Source organism: Babylonia areolata, chromosome 6 (assembly GCF_041734735.1).
Source record: "Babylonia areolata isolate BAREFJ2019XMU chromosome 6, ASM4173473v1, whole genome shotgun sequence".
Lineage (NCBI taxonomy): Eukaryota > Metazoa > Mollusca > Gastropoda > Neogastropoda > Buccinidae > Babylonia > Babylonia areolata.
Genome location: NC_134881.1, coordinates 54,779,023 through 54,791,522, shown reverse-complemented (window position 1 = coordinate 54,791,522; position 12,500 = coordinate 54,779,023). Strand labels below are relative to the sequence as shown.

General features: G+C 46.1%; 1 protein-coding gene across 1 annotated transcript in view; it reads right to left on the bottom strand.

Annotated features, from left to right (window-relative positions):
* Nucleotides 1-12,500, bottom strand: part of LOC143283456 (uncharacterized) — a 23,788-nt gene that overhangs the window by 1,394 nt on the left and 9,894 nt on the right. Inside the window, exon 6 of the mRNA XM_076589695.1 lies at nucleotides 1-186. This exon is cut by the window's left edge and continues 1,394 nt beyond it. Coding sequence (XP_076445810.1) covers nucleotides 1-186 — 186 coding nt within the window. The remainder of the gene's footprint in view (nucleotides 187-12,500) is intronic.

Sequence of the window (12,500 nt, the reverse complement as noted above, 5' to 3'; positions counted from 1 at the left end):
GGTGACCGGTGGGCAGGGGAAGTGACCCACTTCCGCTGGCGGGAAGGTTTCCGGATGACGCCGTGCTGGCCGCGGTGTCCAGGAAACCCGGAGGGTGGGAGGAGGAGGAGAAGGGGGAGGGGAAGGTGAAGGGACTGGCTGACTGGCCGCCGCTGAAGTCACTGCCTTGCTGAGGTCCTCGGGACACTGCAACGATACCAAGGCAACGGGCTGTGTTTAACTGCTGCAGCAACAGCCACGATAGGTTAGATGGTCAGCTGAGATCAGCTTGGAGTCTCCTCTCGCCAAGCGCCATCCCTCTTCAATCTACAACCATATAAAGGTATTAATTATTCAGAGACTTTTCACATAATGTAACAAGGCTTAAAAGCTAACAAGAGTATGTATTAGGGGTTCCGCACACGAAGCAACATAATGCTCGAGATATGTCAGTCACAGACGTCACGATGCGCCTCACACGTTGCAACAGTTGGCCAAGGCTGTCAATGGAAGAAGCGAGAAATCAGTCGTTCTGTAGCACTACTGTGTTTGCAGGTTCAGTAGCTATAGCCAAATGAGAGCGTAGGTTATTCAACAGCCACTGGCTAATACAGATGGCATGGACTGATTATTGTTAATAATAGGGATTTCTCGTGCGTACAGTTCCATCTGGAAAAAACAAAATAAAATACAACAGCCTGGTTACATTAATCCGTATAGTCACAGGCGGTTTGCATCGTCTATTCTGCGTTTCCAGTACAAAAGTTATGAACCCACGATGATTAAAAGTGTGCAGCAAAGAAAATCCTCATGTCATTTTGTTCCGTTTCATAATGGCCATAGTTGGTGACGACTGTAAGAAAGTAACAGGTTCGTCACAATGTTTTTATGTCGCGTACAGCAGCCTAGGGCATGGTGAATGCCTGTTTGCGTTCGCGACACCGTCATGGTTACAGTGAGGGTCGGAGAGCGTTCGGTTTTACTGACTGAATGTCTGTTCATATAACGTGATAAAGCTATAAGACACACTTGTGGAAAATGTCTGTTCACAGCACGTGATAAACGACACACTGATGGACAGAGTGTGTCCTTTTGGACCTCTCACACAAGTCTCTAGTCTCTCGTTGCGAGGTGAACAACCTCAGACATCGAGGCAGTCAGTTGAACAACCTCAGACATTGAGGTAGTCAGTTGAACAACCTCAGACATCGAGGTAGTCAGTTGAACAACCTCAGACATTGAGGTAGTCAGTTGAACAACCTCAGACATTGAGGTAGTCAGTTGAACAACCTCAGACATCGAGGTAGTCAGTTGAACAACCTCAGACATTGAGGTAGTCAGTTGAACAACCTCAGACATCGAGGTAGTCAGTTGAACAACCTCAGACATTGAGGTAGTCAGTCAGTTGAACAACCTCAGACATTGAGGTAGTCAGTCAGTTGAACAACCTCAGACATTGAGGTAGTCAGTTGAACAACCTCAGACATTGAGGTAGTCAGTTGAACAACCTCAGACATTGAGGTAGTCAGTTGAACAACCTCAGACATCGAGGTAGTCAGTTGAACAACCTCAGACATTGAGGTAGTCAGTCAGTTGAACAACCTCAGACATTGAGGTAGTCAGTTGAACAACCTCAGACATTGAGGTAGTCAGTTGAACAACCTCAGACATTGAGGTAGTCAGTCAGTTGAACAACCTCAGACATTGAGGTAGTCAGACAGTTGAACAACCTCAGACATTGAGGTAGTCAGTCAGTTGAACAACCTCAGACATTGAGGTAGTCAGTTGAACAACCTCAGACATTGAGGTAGTCAGTCAGTTGAACAACCTCAGACATCGAGGTAGTCAGTTGAACAACCTCAGACATTGAGGTAGTCAGTCAGTTGAACAACCTCAGACATTGAGGTAGTCAGTCAGTTGAACAACCTCAGACATTGAGGTAGTCAGTCAGTTGAACAACCTCAGACATCGAGGTAGTCAGTTGGAGGCTCTTCAATCGCTTTTTTCGTTTTTCTTTTTTATCAAAGCAGATGTGGCGTAGCGTATATGCTTCGCTCCGAACCCTTTGACACCTCCCTGAACCTGAAACAAAAACTGACACAATCGCTAAAACAATGTCCCTGCGATCGTTGGCTACTACAAAGTGGTGTATGGCTTCAGCAGTGGTTGTTGTGATGCTCACAACTCCACAGTATATCTTCAGTGTTCTCTGAAGTACACCCCCTTGCTCTCAGACAAGGCTCAGCACTGGGCGAACAACAAAGAAAGAGCTGGGGCGTCGCTTGTTCTCCCGCGTTCAGAGAGTGATGCATAGTTCATAAACAATCACTTCTGTGTTGCATGCACATGTTAAGTGCTCCATAAATTATAGAACACACTAACTGCAACGACAAGATATCCACTTCACATAACGAGAAGCCTGTATAGGACTACCTCTGGGGTACTTTCTGATGTCTGACCTTGTTTAGCTAATGAGACCAGGCTGAGGGAACCCGACAAAGCCGCCATTGCACAGGACAGTGACACGGCGACCCGCCGCCATGGAGAAATACCCAACGTTTCTGAATAACGGCACCATCAGAGGTGAATTTTTTTTCGGCCATAGGACATCTCCTACCCAAAAACTTGGACCACAATCTCGAGCGTCATCCACTTCACGGATGCGTCTTTAGGGGTGTTGAAATTAATAAACAATGAGGCCGGGAGAACCTTCTTCTTCTTCTTCAGCGTTCACTCGTATGCACACGAGTGGGCTTTTACGTGTATGACCGTTTTTACCCTGCCATGTAGGCAGCCATGCTCCGTTTTCGGGGGGGTGCATGCTGGGTATGTTCTTGTTTCCATAACCCACCGAACGCTGACATGGATTACAGGATCTTTAACGTGCGTATTTGATCTTCTGCTTGCATATACACACGAAGGGGGTTCAGGCGCTAGCAGGTCTGCACATATGTTGACCTGGGAGATCGTAAAAATCTCCACCCTTTACCCACCAGGCGCCGTCACCGTGATTCGAACTCGGGACCCTCAGATTGACAGTCCAACGCTTTAACCACTCGGCTATTGCGCCCGTCGGCCGGGAGAACCAAATGTGTTGTTGCTGAATCGGTAGCATAAGCAGCACTGACTTGGGGTTGTTTTCCTTGTAAGTCTAGGGGTGTTGCTAAACAAAATCTCTGACCCAGCACCAGGTGTGTGTAGTTCTTGAGTGTGGTTGACGCGTGGAAAATACATCATGAGAGTACAGCCTTGTCACGTGGATAATACATCATGAGAGTACAGCCTTGTCACGTGGATAATGCATCATGAGGGTACAGCCTTGTCACGTGGATAATGCATCATCAGAGTACAGCCTTGTCACGTGGATAATGCATCATCAGAGTACAGCCTTGTCACGTGGATAATGCATCATCAGAGTACAGCCTTGTCACGTGGATAATGCATCATCAGAGTACAGCCTTGTCACGTGGATAATACATCATGAGAGTACAGCCTTGTCACGTGGATAATGCATCATGAGAGTACAGCCTTGTCACGTGGATAATGCATCATCAGAGTACAGCCTTGTCACGTGGATAATGCATCATCAGAGTACAGCCTTGTCACGTGGATAATGCATCATCAGAGTACAGCCTTGTCACGTGGATAATGCATCATCAGAGTACAGCCTTGTCACGTGGATAATGCATCATCAGAGTACAGCCTTGTCACGTGGATAATACATCATGAGAGTACAGCCTTGTCACGTGGATAATGCATCATGAGAGTACAGCCTTGTCACGTGGATAATGCATCATCAGAGTACAGCCTTGTCACGTGGATAATACATCATGAGAGTACAGCCTTGTCACGTGGATAATGCATCATGAGAGTACAGCCTTGTCACGTGGATAATGCATCATGAGAGTACAGCCTTGTCACGTGGATAATGCATCATGAGAGTACAGCCTTGTCACGTGGATAATGCATCATGAGAGTACAGCCTTGTCACGTGGATAATACATCATGAGAGTACAGCCTTGTCACGTGGATAATGCATCATGAGAGTACAGCCTTGTCACGTGGATAATGCATCATGAGAGTACAGCCTTGTCACGTGGATAATACATCATCAGAGTACAGCCTTGTCACGTGGATAATACATCATGAGAGTACAGCCTTGTCACGTGGATAATACATCATGAGAGTACAGCCTTGTCACGTGGATAATACATCATGACAGTACAGCCTTGTCACGTGGTCCCCGAAACAAAATGGACCCCATTACAGCTTCGTCATCACTCCCATCATCATTCATCATCAAAATATGGAAAACAAAATATCCTAAATTCTGGGGCACAAAAAAGTAAAGAGAGAATTATATTTGTCTTTCCTGTAATCACACCCATGGGGTTATAAACGAGTCAAATATCGTATTGATTGAACTGATTCCAAAAATCATAATGAAGATAAAAAAAAGAACATCAAACCTTGCAGACTGTCCTCATGATGGGTCATCTTGGGTGTTGTTATTCAAATCAAATCAAATCAAAGACTTTTTATAGATAGATCAACATAAGAATTGTGTAAAGCTGGAGCGGTGTCCGTTGTCATCCATTTAAAAGTCAAAAATATGCTTTTATTCGGAAGAGGTTTTTGGGTATCTTTTTTTTATATTCACCTCAGAATCATTTTGCAATTCTAATGGCGTAGCATTATCTGACCGCTATCAACCTGTCCGTTGTTTATGGCATTGGGTTTCGTTTTGAATTCAGAAACAGTGTTACTTGCCGCATTGAAATATTGGAAATGTAAAAACGAGGAATGGTGTCAATATGATATCAAGTTTCTTATCAAGTTGATTATAATTTTTAAAAAAATTAAAAATTAAAAAAAATCCACCAGCATGAATAACACCACTCTTTTTTTTTCAATTCGATTGACTGTCGACATTATTTACATTTCCATATTTGTCTAATATTTGAGCTATACTTCTCTTCTTTTTCTTCTTTTTTCTTTTTTTTTTTTTTTTTTTCTTTTTTGCCTTCTCATTTTGCAAAACAACACGCACGCACGCACGCACGCACGCACGCACGCACGCGCGCACACACACACACACACACACACACACACACACACACACACACACACACACACACACACACACACACACACACACACACACACACACACACACACACACACACACACACACACACTAAGAATAGCATGCATCAGAGAGGTAGTGGGGACGGACAAATGGGGACGGGGAAACATTGAGAAGGCAGAGTGGCGTGATGTTTGTTTTGTGCAGAAGGAATTCTGTCACCGGGGTCTGGTTTTCATAGTAACGTCCACGCTGTGGTTTGGCTTGTAAGCAACACTAAATAGATGTCATCTGTAAGAGACAACTCTCTCTCTCTATCTCTCTCTCTGTATATATACATATATTCATATATATATATATATCATATATATATATATATATATATATATCATACATATATGTGATGATGGAGTCTCCCGTCGGACCGACGGATGAGTAGGCAGGCAGGCTTATCTGTCGGTGTGTGTCCTCATATGGGAGAAGAGGCCAATTCTGGATGCGCAGCACTTCCCACAGCTGTTGCAAGGGAAAACGTCTCCATAAGCTGAGTCCTGCTTCTTTCGCTCACGCTTCTCCTTAATGGCCAGCGTTCTCTTGTTTTCAAACGTCTTTATGCCACCAGAGCACAGCATCCTCCAGCGACAGCAGGCATCAGTTTCAGTTTCAGTTTCAGTAGCTCAAAGAGGCGTCACTGCGTTCGGATAAATCCATATACGCTACTACACCACATCTGCCAAGCAGATGCCTGACCAGCAGCGTAACCCAACGCGCTTAGTCAGGCCTTGAGAAAAAAATAATTAAAAAAAAAAGAAAAAGAGGTGAATAAATAATAGATAAATACATTAAAAAATAATTACTACCACTACTAATAATATGTATAAGGTGCAAAAATTTGATGAAGTCAACTATAAGCGTACATAAATAAATAAATAAATGAATATAATATAAAAAAAGTAGTAGTAATAATAATAATAATAATAAAGAAATAAATAAGTAAAAAAAAAGAGACAACAACGATGATAAATAAGCAAATAAATGTAAAACACGGAGACACATTCACACGTACACGCATAACAGATATGCACCAAACATGCATAAGAAAAAAATAAAGAATACTACATTAGAAATAAAACAAATATTGATAAGTAAATAGTTGCGACTTTTTTTCTTTTTTTTTTCCGTGAGGATGGCAATGGAACTATCTTTTTCTTTTTTTTTCTTTTCTTTTCTTTCTTTTCCGTTGTTTTCGGGGTTTTTTTTCATCAGTTTCCCAGGAAGAGATGTCTATGTCACAGGCTTTGATGTTTATCTTCAAGGTGTCCTTGAAGCGCTTGCAGGGTCTTCCAAGTTCGCGGTGGCCTTCCTTCAGCTGGCCATACAAAAGCATCTTCGGGATCCTGCTGTCTGTCATGCGGACAACGTGTCCTGTCCAGCGTAGCTGGCACTGGATCAGCAGGCTTTCGATGCTGAGCAGGCCACTCCTGTCTAGGACCTGGAGGTTGGAGACCCTGTCTTGCCACTTTATGCCGAGGATCTTTCGTATGCATCTCTGGTGAAACTGCTCAAGTTGTTGAAAGTGACGGCGATACGTCGTCCATGTTTCACAGCAGTACAACAAGGTGGTCAGCACAACAGCTCTGCAGGTTTTGATTTTGGTGCTGAGCTTGATGCCTTTGTATCATATACATATACACGCACACATTTATTCATTTATCTATTTTTATTTTAATATATATATACATATATATATATATATATATAGAGAGAGAGAGAGAGAGAGAGAGAGAGAGAGATACTCCTTGATAGTAAATCCCAGGAGATTAAAAACTGGACACCGCACAATGACCTGCTGGGCTCAGTGGATGATGTATGGCATGCTATTTTAGACTGAATAATAAATCCAAGCCCAGATGTTTTCGTTCACCATAAAGTAATGGGGGAAGCATCACAAGCAGTACTGGGTCAACTTTTAACCTTTAAAACTGATCAGCATTTGGGGTGGGGAAGTGGTTTTAAAAAACTCTCATTTATGCTCAAGTTAGTCCTGTCGTACCTCCAAAGCCGCTAGTTTGAGGAAGAGCAGTGCACTTGTGGTTTTTATTCTTCTGAACACTTTTGGTCCCGTTTACTGCGGGGATAAACACGGGTGATTAATGAACTGGTTCCTTGTGTGTGTGTGTGTGTGTGTGTGTGTGTGTGTGTGTGTGTGTGTGTGTGTTTTCATAATATAATTATCTCCCTTTTGGCCTCGGAACTCCTGTTTAGGAGACTTGACACTGCAGTGACTGAAAGAGTGGAGTGGATGATGAGTGGAATGGAGCATGTACTGATAAATGGAAAGTGTACCACGACAATGCGTCCCCTCAACTGCGGACATAACAGTGTAGCCTACCCGTTTTCGTCATACTCGCTCGGATGTTGAGTCAGATCATAAACCAGCTAACTGTGGCCAACGTCTGTCCAGGACCCCCACCCCCACACTCCCTTGGAATGCCAAACGGACATCCAACCTCTAGAAACGAAACATTCACCGAACCAATACCCAGTTCTTGAACTGTACGATGTTTAAGGTCTTGTAGAGTTCTGAACAACTTCAGCTCTCCGGGGCTCTCTGCCAATAGGTCGTTACACTCCACTTCATCGCCCAACGTCTGTTCCAAAAGACAGTGGAATTTGCGGCTTATGGAGTTCACACAGTGGAGCGTGAATAGGTCTGTCTGCAATGGCTGAACAGTCCGTGGAGCAGAATCCTGTACCTTGCTGAATCTTGAAGCAGTGGGAGGTTACAAAGATTTGCCTTACTTACTTACTTCCTCCTTCTGTGGAACAGACCTTCACCAAACAGACCTCCATAATCATCATCCTGTGACTTTACCTCCATCTGGCTCCATGACTTTACCTCTACCAGGCTCCAGGTAAAGCCTTTCACCTTATCTAAGGTACAGACCATCAACAAAAGACCTCCATAGTCCCCCATCCTGTGCCTTTACCTCTACCCGGATCCAGGTAAGGCCCATCTTCTGGGTGTCTGCCTGGAGTTCTCTTCACCAGCTGTTTCTCAGGTCGGCCTCTCTCTCTCTCTCTCTCTCTCTCTCTCTCTCTCTCTCTCTCTCTCTCTCTTCCCTTGGGGGTTCCACGTCAGGGCCTGTCTGGTGACATTGCTTGGCACTGGTTTTCGTAGTATGTGCCCGATCCGTCCCCACCTTTCGGTTTTCTGTTGGCATTTATGTCTTCTTCCACAGGTTGATGTTGCTGACTCTGTCTGGCCAGCGGATCTGGAGAATTCCTCCCAGACAGCTGTTGAAGAAGGTCTGCCCTTGGCTGTGAGTTTGTCTTGTAAAGACATATAGCTGAGAGAGGTTTCCATTCAGTCTTGACGGCGTGTGTTGGAGGAGCATCGCTCCAGCCGTGCTTGAAGTCAGTCGTGGGTCAGTGGCGATGTGAACGCTTGTAAAGGAATGTCATAGGTGTTGCTGTTATCATTACTACTTACTATGGCTGCTGCTGCCGTAACAACTACTATTACTACTGCCACTGCTGCTACTGTTTATTACGACTATTGTTGCTATTATGCTCTGTACTGATGTGTGTGCGTGTGTGTATGTGTGTGTGTGTGTGTGTGTGTGTGCGCGCGCGCGCGCGCGTGCGTGAGTATGCGTAAGGAAGCGTAGAACACAGCCATATCACGTTGTCGCAAACCGAAATGGACCTCCATAGCACTATCGACTTAATGCTCATCCTCATTTAAATGCTCACACACACACACACACACACACACACACACACACACACACACACACACACACACACACACACACACACACACACACACACACCTTCCCCCCCCCTCCCTCCCCACACCCCTCCATCACCAGAAAAAAAGCCCCCAGGTTGGTGGCGTTTCGTGCCCTGTTCTCAGTGTGACCTGAGTTTCGATCCTTGCCACGCGTCTTGTGAATCGAGGTGCTCGGTGTCAGCGGATCTTAGAGACTATCGTGTGGAGGCGTGGTAGCGGGTCTCACTGTGTCTGGCTCTGCCATTAGGGAGCTTAGCAGGTGGTGCCCTGCGTATCTGAAATCAGGCCAGACAACACTTCTTCTTCCGCCTTCTTAAGGTCATGCTGTCAGATGGTCCATCCGGTCTGCAGCGCGAAGTCCGCCGTCCTCTGCAGTGCACCAGGTGGTTCCCAGAGCTTCTCGCGGAGTTCAACCACACAGGGCCAGGTTTTCCTCCTCAGTGCACCAAAAACTGGGCAGAACTGAAGCAAGTGCTCTGGTGTCTGCGAACCCGTGCTGCATGGGCATTCATCAGCTGGGGACAGTAGAGGTGGGAAAGGAACTTACAATGTCCAGTTCTCAGTCTGTAGAGGTGGGAAAGGAACTTACAATGCACAGTTCTCAGTCTGTAGAGGTGGGAAAGGAACTTACAATGCACAGTTCTCAGTCTGTAGAGGTGGGAAAGGAACTTACAATGCACAGTTCTCAGTCTGTAGAGGTGGGAAAGGAGCCTACAGTGCACAGTTCTCAGTCTGTAGAGGTGGGAAAGGAACCTACAGTGCACAGTTCTCAGTCTGTAGAGGTGGGAAAGGAGCCTACAATGTCCACAGTCTGTAGAGGTGGGAAAGGAGCCTACAATGTCCACAGTCTGTAGAGGTGGGAAAGGAACCTACAATGCACAGTTCTCAGTCTGTAGAGGTGGGAAAGGAGCCTACAATGCACAGTTCTCAGTCTGTAGAGGTGGGAAAGGAGCCTACAATGTCCACAGTCTGTAGAGGTGGGAAAGGAGCCTACAATGTCCACAGTCTGTAGAGGTGGGAAAGGAACTTACAATGCACAGTTCTCAGTCTGTAGAGGTGGGAAAGGAGCCTACAATGTCCACAGTCTGTAGAGGTGGGAAAGGAGCCTACAATGTCCACAGTCTGTAGAGGTGTGAAAGGAGCCTACAATGTCCACAGTCTGTAGAGGTGAGAAAGGAGCCTACAATGTCCACAGTCTGTAGAGGTGAGAAAGGAGCCTACAATGTCCACAGTCTGTAGAGGTGGGAAAGGAGCCTACAATGTCCACAGTCTGTAGAGGTGGGAAAGGAACTTACAATGCACAGTTCTCAGTCTGTAGAGGTGGGAAAGGAGCCTACAATGCACAGTTCTCAGTCTGTAGAGGTGGGAAAGGAGCCTACAATGTCCAGTTCTCAGTCTGTAGAGGTGGGAAAGGAACTTACAATGCACAGTTCTCAGTCTGTAGAGGTGGGAAAGGAACCTACAATGTCCACAGTCTGTAGAGGTGGGAAAGGAGCCTACAATGTCCACAGTCTGTAGAGGTGGGAAAGGAGCCTACAATGTCCAGTTCTCAGTCTGTAGAGGTGGGAAAGGAACTTACAATGCACAGTTCTCAGTCTGTAGAGGTGGGAAAGGAGCCTACAATGTCCAGTCTGTAGAGGTGAGAAAGGAGCCTACAATGTCCACAGTCTGTAGAGGTGTGAAAGGAGCCTACAATGTCCACAGTCTGTAGAGGTGAGAAAGGAGCCTACAATGTCCACAGTCTGTAGAGGTGAGAAAGGAGCCTACAATGTCCACAGTCTGTAGAGGTGGGAAAGGAGCCTACAATGTCCACAGTCTGTAGAGGTGGGAAAGGAACTTACAATGCACAGTTCTCAGTCTGTAGAGGTGGGAAAGGAGCCTACAATGCACAGTTCTCAGTCTGTAGAGGTGGGAAAGGAGCCTACAATGTCCAGTTCTCAGTCTGTAGAGGTGGGAAAGGAACTTACAATGCACAGTTCTCAGTCTGTAGAGGTGGGAAAGGAACCTACAATGTCCACAGTCTGTAGAGGTGGGAAAGGAGCCTACAATGTCCACAGTCTGTAGAGGTGGGAAAGGAGCCTACAATGTCCAGTTCTCAGTCTGTAGAGGTGGGAAAGGAACTTACAATGCACAGTTCTCAGTCTGTAGAGGTGGGAAAGGAACCTACAATGTCCACAGTCTGTAGAGGTGGGAAAGGAACTTACAATGCACAGTTCTCAGTCTGTAGAGGTGGGAAAGGAGCCTACAATGTCCACAGTCTGTAGAGGTGGGAAAGGAGCCTACAATGTCCACAGTCTGTAGAGGTGAGAAAGGAGCCTACAATGTCCACAGTCTGTAGAGGTGAGAAAGGAGCCTACAATGTCCACAGTCTGTAGAGGTGGGAAAGGAGCCTACAATGTCCACAGTCTGTAGAGGTGGGAAAGGAACTTACAATGCACAGTTCTCAGTCTGTAGAGGTGGGAAAGGAGCCTACAATGCACAGTTCTCAGTCTGTAGAGGTGGGAAAGGAGCCTACAATGTCCAGTTCTCAGTCTGTAGAGGTGGGAAAGGAACCTACAATGCACAGTTCTCAGTCTGTAGAGGTGGGAAAGGAACCTACAATGTCCACAGTCTGTAGAGGTGGGAAAGGAGCCTACAATGTCCACAGTCTGTAGAGGTGGGAAAGGAGCCTACAATGTCCAGTTCTCAGTCTGTAGAGGTGGGAAAGGAACTTACAATGCACAGTTCTCAGTCTGTAGAGGTGGGAAAGGAACCTACAATGTCCACAGTCTGTAGAGGTGGGAAAGGAGCCTACAATGTCCAGTTCTCAGTCTGTAGAGGTGGGAAAGGAACCTACAATGCACAGTTCTCAGTCTGTAGAGGTGGGAAAGGAACTTACAATGCACAGTTCTCAGTCTGTAGAGGAGGGAAAGGAACTTACAATGCACAGTTCTCAGTCTGTAGAGGTGGGAAAGGAACTTACAATGCACAGTTCTCAGTCTGTAGAGGTGGGAAAGGAGCCTACAATGTCCACAGTCTGTAGAGGTGGGAAAGGAACTTACAATGCACAGTTCTCAGTCTGTAGAGGTGGGAAAGGAACTTACAATGCACAGTTCTCAGTCGGAAGAGGACAACTTGCTGTGCTTTGTTTAATGACCAGAGAGCGTCCTCCTTCCATCTAGCTTGGTGTTTGTTTCTCCATTGCTCTCTGAACTGGCTCCAGACTGCTCGTGCTTCTCTATAGGAGATAGTGTGGACAGTCTGTTCCGTTTTGCTGCCCACCTTTGACAGCCTGTCAGCCTCCTCTTTTCTGCTGACTCCACAGCGCGATCTGATCCACTGGAGGGCCCACTGGAAGTGAGTCAGCGGCAGTGCGGGATCACCTCCGCTGTGTGGCCTCACGGTGACCTGACACTGACAGCTCCCCCTGTGGACTGCAGGCGTCGGGCCTGCGGGAGATCATCCTGGAAAAAGTGGTGGCTGTGAAGGTGGGGTGGGGATGGGTGGCGGGAGGGTGTGGAGGGGGGCGGGGTAATGCCCCTGGATTTAAAGATGTCTTGATGCTTAAGTCCTTGTAGTGACGTCAGAATTCTAACAAATTATTGTCTTCTAATCAAAGGAAGTAAATAAATGGTAGATTCCTTTGCATAGTCTGTCTGT